The 19680-nt window shown below is 50.5% G+C and overlaps 1 protein-coding gene across 1 annotated transcript in view; it reads right to left on the bottom strand.

The window, feature by feature from the left end:
* Window positions 1–19680, bottom strand: part of LOC139266299 (mannan-binding lectin serine protease 1-like) — a 172264-nt gene that overhangs the window by 144363 nt on the left and 8221 nt on the right. The window contains exon 3 of the mRNA XM_070884122.1: window positions 12507–12732. Within this exon, the coding sequence (XP_070740223.1) occupies window positions 12507–12732 (226 nt within the window). The remainder of the gene's footprint in view (window positions 1–12506; window positions 12733–19680) is intronic.

The following is a 19680-nucleotide window of genomic DNA, read 5'->3' as shown; positions in this document are numbered from 1 at the left end:
GATGTGGTTTATCCTCCAAGGGGACCAATCAGAAACAAAGGGTGGAGCCTGTTGGCTATTATGACAGTTTTGGAGGGAGGAGAGCATGCAGGGAGATCTCAGAGATGCAGTGATCGTGTCCATCTTTAAAAAGGGGGGGCAAGTCCAACTGCGGCAACAACAGAGGAATCTCCGTGTTATCAGCCACTAGGAAAGTTGTCTCTAGATTCCTCCTTAACAGTCTTCTCCCTGTGGCCGAGGAGCTCCTCCCAGAGTCGCAGTGCGGATTGCGTCCCCTACGGGGCACAACGAACATGATTTTTGCAACGTGACAGCTGCAGGAAAAATGCAGGGAACAGCGCCAGCCCTTGTACATGGCCTTCTTCGACCTTACAAAGGCCTTTGACACTGTCACCCGCGAGGGTCTATGGAGCGTCCTTCTCTATTTCAGATGCCCCAAAATGTTCATCACCGTCCTCCGCCTGCTCCACAACGACATGCAGGCCGCGATCCTTACCAACGGATCCATTACAGACCCAATCCACGTCAGGACCGGGAACAAACAGGGCTGCGTAATCACCCCAAGCCTCTTCTCAATCTTTCTTGCTGCCATGCTCCACCTCACAGTCAACAAGCTCCTCGCTGGAGTGGAACTAAACCACAGAACCAGTGGGAAGCTGCTTAACCTTCGCCGCCTCCAGGCCAGGTCCAAGATCACCCCAACCTCTGTCGCTGAGTTACGGTATGCAGACAACGCCTGCATCTGTACACATAGAGGCTGAACTCCAGGCATACGAAAGCATAGGCCTTACGCTAAACATCTGTAAGAAAAAGGTCCTCCATCAGCCTGTCCTCGCCGCACAGTTATCAAGATACAAGGCACAGTCCTGGACAACGTGGACCATTTCCCTTACCTCGGGAGCCTCTTATCAAGAGCAGACATTGACGACGAGATTCAACACCGCCTCCAGTGCACCAGTACAGCCTTCGGCCGCCTGAGGAAAAGTGTGTTTGAAGACCAGGCTCTCAAAACTGCCACCAAGCTGATGGTCTACATACCCGCCCTCCTGTATGGCTCAGAGACATGGACCATGTACAGTAGACACCCCAAGTCGCTGGAGAAATACCACCAACGATGTCTCCGCAAGATCCTACAAATCCCCTGGGAGGACAGACGCACCAACATTAGCGTCCTCGACCAGGCCAACATCTCCAGCATGGAAGCACTGACCACACTTGATCAGCTCCACTGGACAAGCCACATAGTTTGTATGCCAGACATCTGCACCTTCCTCACCAGCCACTTTCATCTCAGGTGGGTTTTTCACTTCCAGCTGCTGCTGCCTCATGATGGCCAAGTTATGCAGCATGCAGCACACAACAGTAAACTGACCGACAATCTCAGGGGAGTATTGCAAGTAGCCTCCGGAATGGTCCAGGCCTCGGAAATGCTGCTTCAAGATGCCAATTGTCCTCTCTCTTATGTTGCACGTCGCAATGTGCGACATGTTGTATTCCCGGTCAGCTTCCGTCCAGGTTACGCGTAGGGGCATCGTGAGCCAGGTGGCGAGACCGTACTCTTTGTCTCCCAGCAGCCAACTCTGCCCTTCTGGCTGCTGATGAAACATGGCAGATATAGTGCTCTCGCGTAGGATGAATGCATCATGGATGCCCCCAGTATGTCTTGCATCAACTGACATGATGCGATGCATGTCATCACACACGAGTTGCACATTAATGGAGTGGAAGCCTTTTCTGTTCCTGTACATCTCAGAATCCTCCAAAAAGGAACTCGCAAGGCGATGCGAGTACAATCAATGCTGCCCTATACCTTTGGGAAGCCAGCAATCCTGGAGAAACCCACAGCCCTTTCATGCATTGCCTGGGCGGTTATGGGGAACTTTATGTAGTCATTCCTCTGGGCATATAGTGCAGCAGTCACCTGCCGAATGCAGATATGTGTTGCATGTTGTGAAATGGTGCACACATCCCCAGTTGTGACCTGGAACGATCCAGATGCATGAAATGAAAGTGCAGCTGTAACCTTCACTTCAACTGACAAAGCAGTCCTCCTGACACTTCTAGTTTGTAGGTCTGCATTTACTAACTATCAGACCTCAGTTACAACTTCTTTGCGGAAGCGCATTTTCAGGTATGAACGCCTGTATCGATATACCAGACATGGGTAAGGCCTCCTGCCCATCACCCTACATGCTCAGAGGTTCCTCATGCGATGACATCGAATCAATTGTCTCCTCCGCAACACCATCATGCAGAAGGCTTGCACAAGGTATGGCATTGTCAGTATTGCCCCCATGATTAAATTGTACCTTCAGAGAAGTGTGAGGTGATGCACTTTGGGAGGGCTAATAAGGAAAGGGTATACACATTAGGCAGTAGGCCACTTCATAGTGGAGATGAACAAAGGGACCTTGGAGTGCTTGTCCACAGATCCCTGAAAATAGGCCAGGTGGATAAGGTGGTTTAGAAGGCATACGGAATGTTTGCCTTTATTGGCCGAGGCATGGAATAGAAGAGCAGGGAGATTATGCTTAAATTGTGTAATACTTTGGTTAGGCCACAGCTGGAGTATGGCGTGCAGTTCTGGTCGCCGTAATATAGGAAGGACGTGATTGCACCCTCTCTAGTGCAGAGGAGATTTACTAGGATGCTGTCTGAAATGGAGAATCTTAGTTATGAGGACAGATTGGATAGGCTGGGTTTGTTCTCATTGGAACATAGGAGGTTGAGAGGAGACCTCATACAAAATATGGAGGGGCCTGGACAAAGTGGATAGTAAGGGCGTATTTCCATTGGTGCAGTGGTCTATAACGAGTGGGCATAAACATAGAAAATAGGTGCAGGAGTAGGCCATTCGGCCCTTCGAGCCTGCACCACCATTCGATAAGATCATGGCTGATCAGTACCCCTTTCCTGCTTTCTTTCCATACCCCTTGATCCCCTTAGCTGTAAGGGCCATATCTAACTCCCTCTTGAATATATCCAATGAACTGGCATCAACAACTCTCTGGGGCAGGGAACGCCACAGGTTAACAACTCTCTGAGTGAAGAAGTTTCTCCTCATCTCAGTCCTAAATAGCCTACTCCTTATCCTAAGACTATGTCCCCTGGTTCTGGACTTCCCCAACATCGGGAACAATCTACCCGCAACCAAACTGTCCCATCCCGTCAGAGTGTTGTATGTTTCTATGAGATCCCCTCTCATCCTTCTAAACTCCAATGTTTGATGGTCTGTACACAATTCCCACTAGCGTTTTCTGCCCCTTGGTATTCCACAGCTCCACCCATACCGATTCCACATCATCCAAGCTAAGTAACCTTTTAGCCTTGTTGTTGCCAAATTAAGTTTATCTAGGGGTTAAGTCATGGCAGGAGAGCTCAGACACGTGTTATGCTCCTCCTGTACTATGTGGGAAGTCAAGGACACTTCCGGTGTCCCTGACGACGACGTGTGCGAGAAGTGTATCCGGCTGCAGCTCCTGATGGACCACATTGTGGCACTGGAGCTGCGGCTGGATTCACTCTGGAGCATGCACGATGCTGAGAATGACGTGAATAGCATGTTTAGTGAGTTGGTCTTACCCCAGGAAAAGAGTACACAGCCAGATTGGGAATGGATGACCAACAGGAAGAGCAGTGCAAGGAAGGTAGTGCAGGGGGCCCCTGCGGTCATCCCCCTGCAAAACAGATACACCGCTTTGGGTACTGTTGAGGGGGATGACTCACCAGGGGAGGGCAGCAGCAGCCAAGTTCATGGCACCGTGGGTGGCTCTGCTACACAGGAGGGCAGGAAAAAGAGTGGGAGAGCTATAGTGGTAGGGGATTCAATTGTAAGGGGAATAGATAGATGTTTCTGCGGCCGCAACCGAGACTCCAGGATGGTATGTTGCCTCCCTGGTGCAAGGGTCAAGGATGTCTCGGAGCGGCTGCAGGGCATTCTGAAAAGGGAGGGTGAACAGCCAGTTGTCGTGGTGCATATAGGTACCAACGGTATAGGTAAAAAAAGGGATGAGGTCCTACAGGACGAATTTATGGAGCTAGGAGTTAAATTAAAAAGTAGAACCTCAAAAGTAGTAATCTCAGGATTGCTACCAGTGCCACGTGCTAGTCAGAGTAGGAATCGCAGGATAGCTCAGATGAATATGTGGCTTGAGGTGTGGTGCAGCAGGGAGGGATTCAAATTCCTGGGGCATTGGAACCGGTTCTGGGGGAGGTGGGACCAGTACAAACTGGACGGTCTGCATAGTTTTAAGGTGGTTGGTGGAAGGTTTAGAGGGGATTCGAGGGGGAGGCTTCTTTACGCAGAGGGTTGTGGGGATCTGGAACTCATTGCCTGGAAGTGTGATGGATGCAGAAACCCTCACCATTTTTAAAGAGATGTTTGGATGGGCACATAAAGTACAGTAACCTGCAAGGTTACGGACCTAGAGCTGGTAATTGGGATTAGATTGGATGACCTTTTGTTGGATGGCGCAGATATAATGGTAAGTACTGCAGAGAGTAGAATACGGCCAGGGTGATCTCCTGGACTAGTTTCGATCGCCTGGATGGGTCGGAGAGGAATTTTCCCAGATTTTTTCTCCCTAAATTGGCCTGGGTTTTTATCTGGTTTTTGCCTCTCCCAGGAGATCACATGGCTCCGGTTTGGGTGGAGTGTAGTATGTTATGTTTTAGTATAAGGGCTGTCACAGTTGTGGTGAGGCGGACTGGTTGGGCTGGGTGCTCTTTGCCTTTCCATCATTGTTAATAGGTTTATAGGTAGCCTTTAGGGCTGCTGACCAAGGGCCGTGCGGCTCTTTGTTGGCCGGCACGGGCACGATGGGCCAAAATGGTGGCCTTCTGCGCTGTAAATTTCTATGTTTCTTGGCAAGAAGCTCAAAATGGCAGGCAGGACAAGCTTCTTTCTCCCCAAGGTCGACGTCCTAGTATGGACTTCACCCAGGTCTGAGCATGCGCAATGGGTCCCTGGGTCCGTCCGTCCCCCCTTCCTTCCCAGGCTTCATTTCATGCTGCTTGTGGCATAGTGTAAGGGTTCACATCCCTTCAGTTCAGCTTCCCCCCCACTCCACACCCGGGCTTCTTTTCAAGCCGAGCCCGTGTCCGGGCGAGGGACCGATTCTGCCGGCCGACGCTCCGACCGACCCTCGAGCCCGGATTGGAGGAGATGTTTGGTGGTGATATGGTGGCGTGGCACTTTTAAAAGAAATCCAAACTTAAAGAATTGCATGAAACTTCCATTCTCTGCGTTTTCAGTTGGAAAAATTTACGCTTGATGCATATTTGTGTGTGCTTGACTCCCTTCAAAACTTCGCCTGAAAACAATGGCGTCTTTCTGCGCCAATTTTTGGATGTTCGCTGGACTTTCTCAAGTGCCCAGAAAGTTTTTTGGGAGTGGTCACACACCATCCTAGGAGAAATGCAAGTTGGCCAAACTTGTATAATTGTGAAAAACTGGCGCAGACATCAGGTTACGCAAAAAAAACTAACCTAAAGAAATCATAACTAACTAAGTTACGCTGGCGCACAATCTTTGGGGAACCTTAGATTTTAAAAAATTTAGGCCAATAAAACGGCGCAAATCACTGATGGAAATTGAGCCCTAGAACTACACGCAGTGCTCCAGCTGCGGCCCAACCAGTTTTATACAGTTTAAGCATAACCCCCCCCTGCTCTTGTATTCTATGCCTCAACTTATAAAGGCAAGTATTCCATATATCTTCTGAACTACCTTATCTACCTGGCCTGCTACCTTCAGCCTGCGGCAGTCGGCGAGAGGCGGGAGCAGCGTGGTGAGGCCTATAAAAGGCCCAGCTTGTGCAGCTCCAGCCGGGAGAAAAAGCAGAAAAGAAGGAGAAAGGAATGAAAAGGTAACGTCACAGCCAAAGGGGTAAGTGATTGGCTGGTGATTGGTAAGTAGTTTTTCTTGTTATTTTTTATATCAGTAAGTAACCTGCAACAGTGTTGTCACCAATTTAAGTTAATCTAAGGGTTAAGTCATGGCAGGAGAGCTCGGTCACGTGATATGCTCCTCCTGTACCATGTGGGAACTCAGGGACACTTCCGCGTTGCGGAGTTGGAGCATCCACGATGCTGAGAATGACGTGAGTAGTATGTGTAGAGAGTTGGTCTTACCGCAGGAGAAGGGTCCACAGCCAGCTAGGGAATGGAAGACCAGCAGGAAGAATAGTGCAAGGAAGGTAGTGCAGGGGTCCCCTGTGGTCATCCCCCTGCAAAACAGATACACTGCTTTGAGTACTGTTGAGGGGGATGACTCATCAGGGGAGGGCAGCAGCAGCCAAGTTCACGGCACCGTGGCTGGCTCTGTTGCACAGGAGGGCAGGAAAAAGAGTGGGAGAGCGATAGTGATAGGGGATTCAATTGTGAGGGGAATAGATAGGCGTTTCTGCGGCCGCAACCGAGACTCCAGGATGGTATGTTGCCCCCCTGGTGCAAGGGTCAAGGGTGTCTCGGAGCGGGTGCAGGACATTCTAAAAAGGGAGGGAGAACCGCCAGTTGTTGTGGTGCACATTGGTACCAACGACATAGGTAAAAAAAGGGATGAGGTCCTACGAAAATAATTTAAGGAGCTAGGAGCTAAATTAAAAAGTAGGACCTCAAAAGTAGTAATCTCGGGATTGTTACCAGTGCCACGTGCTAGTCAGAGTAGGAATCGCAGGATAGCACAGATGAATACATGGCTTGAGCAGTGGTGCAGCAGGGAGGGATTCAAATTCCTGGGGCATTGGAACCGGTTCTGGGGGAGGTGGGACCAGTACAAACCGGACGGTCTGCACCTGGACAGGACCGGAACCAATGTCCTAGGGGGAGTGTTTGCTAGTGCTGTTGGGGAGGAGTTAAAGTAATATGGCAGGGGGATGGGAACCAATGCAGGGAGACAGAGGAAAACAAAAAGGAGACAAAAGCAAAAGACAGAAAGGAGAGGAGGAAAAGTGGAGGGCAGAGAAACCCAAGGCAAAGAACAAAAAGGGCCACTGTACAGCAAAATTATAAAAGGACAAAGGGTGTTAAAAAAACAAGCCTGAAGGCTTTGTGTCTTAATGCAAGGAGTATCCGTAATAAGATGGATGAATTAACTGCAAATAGATGGAAACAAATATGATGTGATTGGGATTAGAGAGATGTGGTTCCAGGATGATCAGGGCTGGGAACTCAACATCCAGGGGTATTCAACATTCAGGAAGGATAGAATAAAAGGAAAAGGTGGTGGGGTAGCATTGCTGGTTAAAGAGGAGATTAATGCAATAGTTAGGAAGGACATTAGCTTGGATGATGTGGAATCTATGGGTAGAGCTGCAGAACACCAAAGGGCAAAAAACGTTAGTGGGAGTTGTGTACAGACCTCCAAACAGTAGTAGTGATGTTGGGGAGGGCATCAAACAGGAAATTAGGGGTGCATGCAATAAAGGTGCAGCAGTTATAATGGGTGACTTTAATATGCACATAGATTGGGCTAGCCAAACTGAAAGCAATACGGTGGAGGAGGATTTCCTGGAGTGCATAAGGGATGGTTTTCAAGACCAATATGTCGAGGAACCAACTAGGGGGGAGGCCATCTTAGACTGGGTGTTGTGTAATGAGAGAGGATTAATTAGTAATGCGAGGCCCCTTGGGGAAGAGTGACCATAATATGGTGGAATTCTGCATTAGGATGGAGAATGAAACAGTTAATTCAGAGACCATGGTCCAGAACTTAAAAAAGGGTAACTTTGAAGGTATGAGGCGTGAATTGGCTAGGATAGATTGGCGAATGATACTTAAGGGGTTGACTGTGGATGGGCAATGGCAGACATTTAGAGACCGCATGGATGAACTACAACAATTGTACATTCCTGTCTGGCGTAAAAATAAAAAAGGGAAGGTGGCTCAACCGTGGCTATCAAGGGAAATCAGGGATATTATTAAAGCCAAGGAAGTGGCATACAAATTGGCCAGAAATAGCAGCGAACCCGGGGACTGGGAGAAATTTAGAACTCAGCAGAGGAGGACAAAGGGTTTGATTAGGGCAGGGAAAATGGAGTACGAGAAGAAGCTTCCAGGGAACATTAAGACGGATTGCAAAAGTTTCTATAGATATGTAAAGAGAAAAAGGTTAGTAAAGACAAACGTAGGTCCCCTGCAGTCAGAATCAGGGGAAGTCATAACAGGGAACAAAGAAATGGCGGACCAATTGAACAAGTACTTTGGTTCGATATTCACTAAGGAGGACACAAACAACCTTCCGGATATAAAAGGGGTCAGAGGGTCTAGTAAGGAGGAGGAACTGAGGGAAATCCTTATTAGTCGGGAAATTGTGTTGGGGAAATTGATGGGATTGAAGGCCGATAAATCCCCAGGGCCTGATGGACTGCATCCCAGAGTACTTAAGGAGGTAGCTTTGGAAATAGTGGATGCATTGACAGTCATTTTCCAACATTCCATTGACTCTGGATCAGTTCCTATTGAGTGGAGGGTAGCCAATGTAATCCCACTTTTAAAAAAAAGAGGGAGAGAGAAAACAGGGAATTATGGACCGGTCAGCCTGAAATCGATAGTGGGTAAAATGATGGAATCAATTATTAAGGATGTCATAGCAGCACATTTGGAAAGAGGTGACATGATAGGTCCAAGTCAGCATGGATTTGTGAAAGGGAAATCATGCTTGACAAATCTTCTGGAATTTTTTGAGGATGTTTCCAGTAGAGTGGACAAGGGAGAACCAGTTGATGTGGTATATTTGGACTTTCAGAAGGCTTTCGACAAGGTCCCACACAAGAGATTAATGTGCAAAGTTAAAGCACATGGGATTGGGGGTTGTGTGCTGACATGGATTCAGAACTGGTTGTCAGACAGGAAGCAAAGAGTCGGAGTAAATGGGGACTTTTCAGAATGGCAGGCAGTGACTAGTGGGGTACCGCAAGGTTCTGTGCTGAGGCCCCAGCTGTTTACACTGTACATTAATGATTTAGATGAGGGGATTAAATGTAGTATCTCCAAATTTGCGGATGACACTAAGTTGGGTGGCAGTGTGAGCTGCGAGGAGGATGCTATGAGGCTGCAGAGTGACTTGGATAGGTTAGGTGAGCGGGCAAATGCATGGCAGATGAAGTATAATGTGGATAAATGTGAGGTTATCCACTTTGGTGGTAAAAACAGAGAGACAGACTGTTATCTGAATGGTGACAGATTACGAAAAGGGGAGGTGCAACGAGACCTGGGTGTCATGGTACGTCAGTCATTGAAGGTTGGCATGCAGGTACAGCAGGCGGTTAAGAAAGCAAATGGCATGTTGGCCTTCATAGCGAGGGGATTTGAGTACAGGGGCAGGGAGGTGTTGCTACAGTTGTACAAGGCCTTGGTGAGGCCACACCTGGAGTATTGTGTACAGTTTTGGTCTCCTAACCTGAGGAAGGACATTCTTGCTATTGAGGGAGTGCAGCGAAGGTTCACCAGACTGATTCCCGGAATGGCGGGACTGACCTATCAAGAAAGACTGGATCAACTGGGCTTGTATTCACTGGAGTTCAGAAGAATGAGAGGGGACCTCATAGAAACGTTTAAAATTCTGATGGGTTTAGACAGATTAGATGCAGGAAGAATGTTCCCAATGTTGGGGAAGTCCAGAACCAGGGGTCACAGTCTAAGGATAAGGAGTAAGCCATTTAGGACCGAAATGAGGAGAAACTTCTTCACCCAGAGAGTGGTGAACCTGTGGAATTCTCTACCACAGAAAGTTGTTGAGGACAATTCACTAAATATATTCAAAAAGGAGTTAGATGAAGTCCTTACTACTAAGGGGATCAAGGGGTATGGCGAGAAAGCAGGAATGGGGTACTGAATTTGCATGTTCAGCATGAACTCATTGAATGGCGGTGCAGGCTCGAAGGGCCGATTGGCCTACTCCTGCACCTATTTTCTATGTTTCTATGTTTCAGGGATCTGTGGACCATCACTCCAAGGTCGATAAGGTATATACAGAGAGGATATTTCCACTCATCGGGGAAACTAAAATTAAGGGACGTTGTCTCAGAATAAGGGGCCGCCCATTTAAAACTGAGATAAGGAGGAATTTCTTCTGTCAGAGGGTTGTAAATCTGTGGAAGTCTCTGCCCCAGAGAGCTGTGGAGACTGGGTAATTGAATATATTTAAGGTGGAAAGAGACAGAATTTTGAGCGATAAGGGAGTAAAGAGTTATGGGGAGCAGGCAGGGAAATAGAGTTGAGTCCATGATCAGATCAGCCATGATCTTATTAAATGGCGGAGCAGGCTCGAGGGGTCAAGTGGCCTTCTCCTGCTCCTATTTCTTATGTTCTTTGTTCCTCCACACTTTTCGGTGTTGTATCATTTAATGTGTATTCTCTTGGGGATATAATGGGGAGGAAGTTTTGATACAGCTATACAAAGCCTGGTTAGACCACATCTGGACACCACACCGTAGGAAGGATTGCAGTATAGGTTTACTAGAATGTTACCAGGGCACCAAGGGTGAGATTATGAGGAGCGATTATATAAACTAGCTTGTATTACCTGGAATATAGAAAGGGAAGGTGTGATTTGATTGATTTTTTTAGGATTTTGAAAGGAATTGATGTGGTAGATAAAGAAACTTTTTCCACTGATGAGGGACATAATCTTAAAATCAGAGCCAGGCCATTCAGCAGAGAGGGTCGGGAACATTTCTACACACAGGGTGGCTGAAGTGTGGAACTCTCCCACAAAAAGCAGTAAGTGTTAGCTCAATTATCATTTTAAATTGGAGATTGACAGATTTTTACTGAGGGACATGGTACAGACGGGTGGATGGAGTCAAGATACGGATCAGCTATGATCTCAGTGAATTGCAGAATAGGCTCGAGGGACTGAGTGGCCTTCTCCTGTTCCATGTTCCCATTCCATTAACCTTTTAAATTATTTTTTGTACCTGTCCACTAACTACTGTGGTTCCTGTACCTGGACCGATAAATCTCTCAATATAAATTCCTAAATCTCTCTGCTCCTCAACAAAGTTCCTCACTTATCACAGTTTAGAAAATCTGGTTCCAAATTCGATGACCTCACATTTTCCTACATTGGAGGCCGTTTGCCACAGTTTTGCTCACTCACTTAATCTATCAATGCCCCTTTGCAATTTTCTGCTCCCATTTAAATGGCATCTACTGTGCCTCCTCACAGTGCCATCAGCAAACTTGGATATATGGCCCTCTATTCCAGGGATGTGCAGACTGCTGCCATTGAGGTCTTGGGTGACAAATTGGGCAGAACATCGCCCAGATACAAGCCAGTGGGGCCTCGGCCACGCTCCTCTCGGGGCCTCAGGAACAGACTGGAACAGTTAGGCCAGACCCTCGCGCTGACCAGTGGGCACAGGACGCAGTACCTGTGGCACGGCAGGACACTGCTCAAAGATGCTGCTGCACCCATACAGTTACTGAATGCTGCCTCACAGGAAACCAGGGCTAGACTGTCCAAGTAGCGACGCAGTCTGCAGCAGCAGTGACGGCCACCTCAGATCCAGGTTTCCATGGTTACAGTCTGCAGAGACTCCTGATGGAGAAGGAGCGGCCGATTAAGGTCGAGTCAACATCGTGACACCAAGGGGAAACATGGCGATAAGCAGCAACACGTTCCTGGATCACAGGCACTGACAGAGACCAAACAGGTGCTGCATCACGCCGCTTTGTGCAAAGAGCAGGTTCCTTAGCAGGCGAGTAGGAGCTGTGCGACACAGCCCAATCTGTGGGTGGGCAGGGAGGCTGAAACCAAGTCCCTTGGTGTAATGGGGCAGAAGTTAGAGTCCCCCAAATCAGCTAGCTCCAGGCGACTTCATCGATTCAGAGAATTTCACAAAACAGAGAATTCAGCTCATCGATCCCGTACCCTCTGTCAGAAAGAGCTCGCCCCACAGTCCCATTCCCCTCCTTCCCCAAAACTCGGACATTTTTACTTATTTCCCTTTTAAAAAAAGTACTATGGATTCTACAGTGTCTGGTTGTGTGAGTGTCAGGCAGTGAGAGTGTTTGGGTGTGTGTCAGTGTCAGGCGGTGAGAGTGTTTGGGTGTGTGTCAGTGTCAGGCAGTGAGAGTGTTTGGGTGTGTGTCAGTGTCAGGCGGTGAGAGTGTTTGGGTGTGTGTCAGTGTCAGGCGGTGAGAGTGTTTGGGTGTGTGTCAGTGTCAAGCAGTGTCAGTGTTTGGGTGTGTGTCAGTGTCAGGCAGTGACAGTGTTTGGGTGTGTGTCAGTGTCAGGCGGTGAGTGTTTGGGTGTGTGTCAGTGTCAGGCGGTGACAGTGTTTGGGTGTGTGTCAGTGTCAAGCAGTGTCAGTGTGAGGGACTGGGAATTTTTACTGTAGTGTATCGGTTTCCCATTGTTTGTGTCAATCAACAGTTTGAAGGTTCTCTGCTCGGTTCACTAAGGCATTTATAAATTGCATTGTCCACGAAGACACTGACGCAGGGTTCAGGAACATAACAACCGCCAGCCCAGCTGGGAACTGTCGGTGTTTCCATCTCACCTTCACATAGTCGTATTCACAGAGATAGGAAGGCTCCAGGTCAAAGTGCATGAAGTAGAGCTTGATTCGGAATCCAACGGGCACTGTGATATTCCAAGTTATGTCTGAATCACTCGGGTAGCCCTCGGGGTAATTCGGTGACTGAAACTGCCCAAACGTCCCAGTTAGCTCAGTGACGTTTGCACTGCCCGGGGATAAGAGGCACAGCACAATCAACCAGAAGCATCTGCCAAAGGAAAAAGTGAGAACCGATTAGAAAGGCGATGTTTCGACCCCAGAAATACAGACAGTGCATTGGGAGGCTGAGGGGAATTAACAACCGGAGTCAAACACATCATCATTTAAACATTGCTGTACAAAAAGCCTGACCAAACAGGGCATAAATTACAGCAGAGAGAGAGAGAGAGAGAAAGAGAGCGAGAGGGAGACAAAGAGTGTCATGTATGTAACCTTCATGTAACAACACTGTAATACTGTATATACTTGAGAAATGCACACATTGACCACTTGTGGGAGACACTCCTCACCTGGTCATCCAGGTATATAAAGGGAGGTCCCACGCAGGGTCATCACTTCTGGATCCTGTGAATAAAGGTGCAGGTCACAGAGTGACCTTGTCCATAGAATGTGCCTCGTGTTATTTATGGTATTGTGCAAGGACTTTACAGTGGCGACGAGAAACGGGAATCAATGACCCACGAGAATGGCCACCGGTAGCACAGAGGAATGGTACTGTGTTGGTGAGGACTGGGACGATTTCATTGAGAGGCTTCAGCAGAGCTTTGTCACGAAGGACTGGCTGGGAGATGCAGCGGCTGACAAGCGAAGGGCGCATCTACTGACCAGCTGTGGATCTAAGACTTACGCGCTCATGAAAGACCTGCTAGCACCCGAGAAGCCGGCAGACAAAACCTTTGAAGAGCTCAGCAAGCTAATCAGTGAGCACCTCAAACTGGCGAGCAGCATACACATGGCCCGACACAGATTTTATACCCACCAACGTTGGGAAGGACAGAGCGTACCGGACTTCGTTGTGGACCTCCGACGCTTGGCCAGCCTCTAAAAGTTCACAGACGCCTGCAGGGGGGAGATGCTAAGAGATTTCTTTGAGGGCATCGGTCATGTGGGATTTTCAGAAAGTTAATCGAGACCAAGGACTTGACCTTGGAAGCGGCGGCGTTGCTGGCTCAGACTTTTATGGTGGGGGAGGAGGAAACCAAGATAGTATACACGCGCAACTTTGACTCCAACATGGCGATGGATCGGGGGTCAATATCATAAACGCGACTCAGAGCCCAGCAGGCAGGCAAGGGCAATTCGACACAACCCAGGCAGCAATAGACCCCAGAACAGGTTTTCAACACAGACAATGGCAGGCTGAACGGACATTTACGCCATCCCAGTGGACAATGCGTTCTGGGATGGGGCCATTGACACCCACTAACAGGGTGTTCAAGAGCAGTCAAAGGGACAATCAATCAGCGAGGAATGCCTGGTAACAGCTCTTTTGTTCACAACAATGGGAATCTCAGTTCATGCTGGAGGTGTGGGGGCAGACATGCTGCCAGGACTTGCAGGTTTCAACAGTTCGCCTGCAGAAATTGTAACCTCACTGGCCATTTAGCCAGAATGTGCAGGAAGCCTGCGACCAGGCTAATTTATGAGGCGGATGGACCAGAAGAGGAGTCTGCGAGGCAGGATGACGCGTGGGGCAAATCAATGGACGCTGAAGTTCAGCGGGTTCATGTGGCAAACATTCACAGCTCATATACCAAAACGCCACCTATGATGATGAAGGTCCTGTTAAACGGTTCCATGTGTACCGGGATGCTGTTTAACAATTCGAAAAGCTATGGCCGCTCAAAGCCAGCAGACCCAAAGTAGAACGCATTGAGACTCAATTATGGACGTAAACCAAAGAAATCATTCCAGTGCTAGGCAGTGCAATGTTGGCTGTCACACACAATGGATCAGTGAACCAGCTGCCACTCTGGATTGTACCGGGCAATGGTCCCGCACTGTTGGGGAGGAGCTGGCTAGCTGAGATGAACTGGAAATGGGGCGATGTGCACGCAGTGTCATCTGTGGAGCGAAGTTCATGCTCACAAGTCCTACAGCAATTTGAGTCGCCATTCCATCCTGGCGTCGGGACGTTCAAAGGTACCAAAGTAGTGATTTGCATCACCCCGGATGCCAGACCAGTGCACCACAAAGCCAGAGCTGTGCCGTATGTGATGCGGGAGAAAATTGAAAGCGAATTGGACCGTTTGCTGAGAGAGGGCATCATCTCGCCCGTTGAATTCAGCGACTGGGCGAGCCCCATTGTTCCCATCCTAAAAGCGGATGGCTCGGTCAGGATCTGTGGCGACTACAAGGCCACTATCAACCGGGTGTCACTACAAGACCAATACCTGCTTCCGAGAGCGAAGGATCTTTTTGCCACGTTGGCAGACGGCAAGCTGTTCACCAAGTTGGACCTCACTTCAGCCTACATGACCCAAGAACTGGCCGACGAATCCAAACTACTGACCACAATCACCACGCACAAGGGACTGTTTGTTTACAACAGGTGCCCATTTGGCATTCGATCAGTGGCCGCGATCTTTCAAAGAAACATGGAAAGCCTGCTGAAATCCATTCCTGGAACGATCGTATTCCAGGACGACATCCTCACCACGGGTCGAGAAACCGAGGAGCACCTCCACAACCTGGAGGACATGCTACGCCGACTGGACCGGGTAGACCTGCGACTCAAGAAGCCTAAGTGTGTGTCCTTGGCTCCCGAAGTCGAGTTTCTGGGCAGGAGGGTTGCTGCCGACGGGATCCGGCCTACCGAATCCAAAACCGAGGCGATTCGACGAGCGCCCAGGCCCGGCAACACATCGGAGTTGTGTTCATTTCTGGGACTCTTGAACTATTTCGGGAACTTTCTGCCGAACTTAAGCACATTGTTGGAGCCGCTACACGTGCTCCTGCGTAAGGGTTGCGATTGGTTTTGGGAGGGACTGTCAAGAACGGGCTTTCAATCGGGCGCGTAACCTACTCTGTTCAAATAAGTTGTTGACCCTGTACAACCCCTGTAAGAAATTGGTTCTGACATGTGATGCATCGTCCTATGGGGTTGGATGTGTGTTGCAGCAGTGCAATGCTGAGGGGCAACTCCAACCTGTGGCTTATGCCTCCAGGTCGCTCTCTCAACGTGGATATGGGATGGTTGAGAAGGAAGCACTCGCATGTGTCTATGGGGTGAAAAAGATGCACCAGTACCTTTTTGGCAGGAGGTTCGAATTAGAAACGGACCTCAAGCTGTTAACATCCCTGTTGTCAGACTGCAAGGCTGTCAATGCCAATGCGTCAGCTCGCAGACAGCGATGGGCTCTCACGCTGGCTGCTTATGACTACACCATCCGGCACCGGCCCGGCACTGAAAATTGCGCTGACGCGCTCAGCAGGCTTCCACTGGCCACCACTGAGGGGACAGCGGAGCAAAGCGCTGAGATGGTCATGGCCGTTGATGCCTTTGACAGCGCAGGCTCCCCCATCACGGCCCGCCAGATCAAAATCTGGACCAACAGAGACCCCCTCCTATCCCTGATTAAGAAATGTGTCCTGACTGGGGATTGGGTGCCCGCAAAAGGAGCATGCCCCGAGGTGGTCAGACCGTTTCACAGGTGAATGGATGAGCTCTCCATCCAAGCCGACTGCCTACTGTGGGGCAGCCGGGTAGTCATGCCCCAGAGGGAAGCTTTCATCAGGGAACTCCACAGCGAGCATCCTGGCATTGTGCTGATGAAGGCCATTGCCTGATCACACATTTGGTGGCCTGGAATTGATTCAGACCTAGAACAATGTTCGCAGGTGCACGACATGTGCCCAGCTGGGTAATGCCCCCAGGGAGGCCCCGCTCAGCCCGTGGCCCTGGTCCACCAGGCCATGGTCACGCATTCACGTAGACTACGTGGGCCCGTTCAAGGGGAAAATGTTTCTCATCGTGGTTGATGCGTACTCGAAATGGATCGAGTGTATCATTTTGAATTCATGCACGACATCCACCACTGTGGAGAGTCTACATGCAGTCTTTGCGACCCACGGTTTGCCCGACATCCTGGTTAGCGATAATTGCCCATGTTTCACTAGCTATGAATTCCAGGAGTTCATGTCGGGTAATGGGATCAAACATGTCAGGACAGCACCGTTCACGCCGGCCTCCAATGGCCAGACAGAACGTGCGGTCCAAATCATAAAACAAGGCATGCTCATGATTCAAGGTCCCTCCCTTCAATGCCGCCTATCGTGCCTCCTGCTGGCCTATAGGTCCCGACCGCATTCGCTCAGGGGGGTCCCACCCGCGGAGCTCCTTATGAAACGTACACTCAAAACTCGGCTTGTCCGACATTGTTGAAGGCAAGCGCCAGTCCCAAAATGAGTACCATGACCGTAATTCAAGGGGGAGATGTATAGAAATTGGTGACCCCGTATTTGTTCTCAATCATGCTTTGGGACACAAATGGCTTGAAGGTACTGTAATAGACAAAGAGGGGAATAGGGTCATCGTGATCAGACTTAACAACGGGCAGATATGCCGCAAGCATCTGGACCAAGTAAAAAAAAAGGTTCAGCATGGACACTGAGGAACCTGAGGAAGATCATGAGATGGTATTCACACCACCACCAGTGAACAAGCAACAAGAACAAACAACAGCATGCACAGTCCCTGCGGCCAGCCCAGAATCACCACAGGGGACAGACACGCAGGCCAAGGCTCAACAGCCAGAGCCCCAACTGCAGCGCTCCACGAAGGAGCGCAGACCACCCGAAAGACTTAACCTGTGATCCCAATAAGAAGTTGGGGGGGGGGGTGATGTCATGTATGTAACCTTCATGTTACAACACTGCAATGCTGGATATTACTTGAAAAATGCACACCTTGACCACAGGGGGTGAACTTCTGGGAGACACTCCTCACCTGGTCATCCAGGTATATAAAGGGAGGTCCCACGCAGGGTCATCACTTCTGGGTCCTGTGAATAAAGGTGGTCTCAGAGTGACCTTGTCCATAGAATGTGCGCTCATATGGATTTGTGGTATTGTGTAAGGACTTTACAAAGAGAGAGAGAGGCGCGCGCGCGCGAGCGAGAGAGAGAGGCGCGCGCGGCGAGCGAGAGAGAGAGGCGCGCGCGCGCGAGCGAGAGAGAGAGGGCGCGCGAGCGAGAGAGAGAGGCGCGCGAGCGAGCGAGAGAGAGAGGCGCGCGAGCGAGCGAGAGAGAGAGGCGCGCGAGCGAGCGAGAGAGAGAGGCGCGCGAGCGAGCGAGAGAGAGAGGCGCGCGAGCGAGCGAGAGAGAGAGCGCGCGAGCGAGCGAGAGAGAGAGGCGCGCGAGCGAGCGAGAGAGAGAGGCGCGCGAGCGAGCGAGAGAGAGAGGCGCGCGAGCGAGAGAGAGAGAGAGGCGCGCGAGCGAGAGAGAGAGAGAGGCGCGCGAGCGAGAGAGGAGGCAGGCGCGAGCGAGAGAGAGAGGCGCGCGAGCGAGAGAGAGAGGCGCGCGAGCGAGAGAGAGAGGCGCGCGAGCGAGAGAGAGAGGCGCGCGAGCGAGAGAGAGAGGCGCGCGAGCGAGAGAGAGGCGCGCGCGAGCGAGAGAGAGAGGCGCGCGCGAGCGAGAGAGAGAGGCGCGCGCGCGAGCGAGAGAGAGAGGCGCGCGCGCGAGCGAGAGAGAGAGGCGCGCGCGCGAGCGAGAGAGAGGCGCGCGCGCGAGCGAGAGAGAGAGGCGCGCGCGAGCGAGAGAGAGAGGCGCGCGAGCGAGCGAGAGAGAGCGGCGCGCGAGCGAGAGAGGCGCGCGAGAGAGAGAGAGAGAGAGGCGCGCGAGAGACAGAGAGAGGCGCGCGAGAGAGAGAGAGAGGCGCGCGAGTGAGAGAGAGAGAGAGGCGCGCGAGTGAGAGAGAGAGAGAGGCGCGCGAGCGAGAGAGAGAGGCGCGCGCGAGCGAGAGAGAGGCGCGCGCGCGAGCGAGAGAGAGGCGCGCGCGCGAGCGAGAGAGAGAGGCGCGCGCGCGAGCGAGAGAGAGAGGCGCGCGCGCGAGAGAGAGAGAGAGGCGCGCGCGCGAGAGAGAGAGGCGCGCGAGCGAGCGAGAGAGAGAGGCGCGCGAGAGAGAGAGAGAGAGAGAGGCGCGCGAGCGAGAGGCGCGCGAGCGAGAGAGAGAGGCGCGCGAGCGAGAGAGAGAGGCGCGCGCGAGAGCGAGAGAGAGAGAGAGAGAGAGAGAGACAAAGAGCGAGAGAGAGAGAGACAAAGCGAGAGACATACAAACATAGAAAATAGGTGCAGGAGTAGGCCATTCGGCCCTTCGAGCCTGCACCACCATTCAATAATATCATGGCTGATCATTCACCTCAGTACCCCTTTCCTGCTTTCTCTCCATACCCCTTGATCCCTTTAGCCGTAAGGGCCATATCTAACTCCCTCTTGAATATAGCCAATGAACTGGCATCAACAACTCTCTGCGGCAGGGAATTCCACAGGTTAACAACTCTGAGTGAAGAAGCTTCTCCTCATCTCAGTCCTAAATGGCCTACCCCTTATCCTAAGACTCTGTCCCCTGGTTCTGGACTTCCCCAACATCGGGAACATTCTTCCCGCATCTAACCTGTCCAGTCCCGTCAGAATCTTATACGTTTCTATGAGATCCCCTCTCATCCTTCGAAACTCCAGTGAATAAAGGCCCAGTTGATTCAGTCTCTCCTCATATGACAGTCCAGCCATCACTGGAATCAGTCTGGTGAAGCTTCGCTTCACTCCCTCAATAGCAAGAACATCCTTCCTCAGATTAGGAGACCAAAACTGATCACAATATTCGAGGTGAGGCCTCACCAAGGCCCTGTACAACTGCGTAAGACCTCCCTGCTCCTATACTCAAAACCCCTAGCTATGAAGGCCAACATACCATTTGCCTTCTTCACCGCTTGCTGTACCTGCATGCCAACTTTCAATGAATGATGAACTATGACACCCAGGTTTCATTGCACCTCCCCTTTTCCTAATCTGCCGCAATTCAGATAATATTCTGCCTTCATGTTTTTGCCCCCAAAATGGATCTCACATTAATCCACATTATACTGCATCTGCCATGCATTTGCCCTCTCAGATGCATTTGCCCACTCACCTAACCTGTCCAAGTCACCCTGCAGCCT

Source organism: Pristiophorus japonicus, chromosome 6, assembly GCF_044704955.1.
Source record: "Pristiophorus japonicus isolate sPriJap1 chromosome 6, sPriJap1.hap1, whole genome shotgun sequence".
In the NCBI taxonomy this organism is placed as follows: domain Eukaryota; kingdom Metazoa; phylum Chordata; class Chondrichthyes; family Pristiophoridae; genus Pristiophorus; species Pristiophorus japonicus.
Note: the sequence above shows the minus strand (reverse complement) of the source record. Positions and strands in the feature narration are given on the sequence as shown.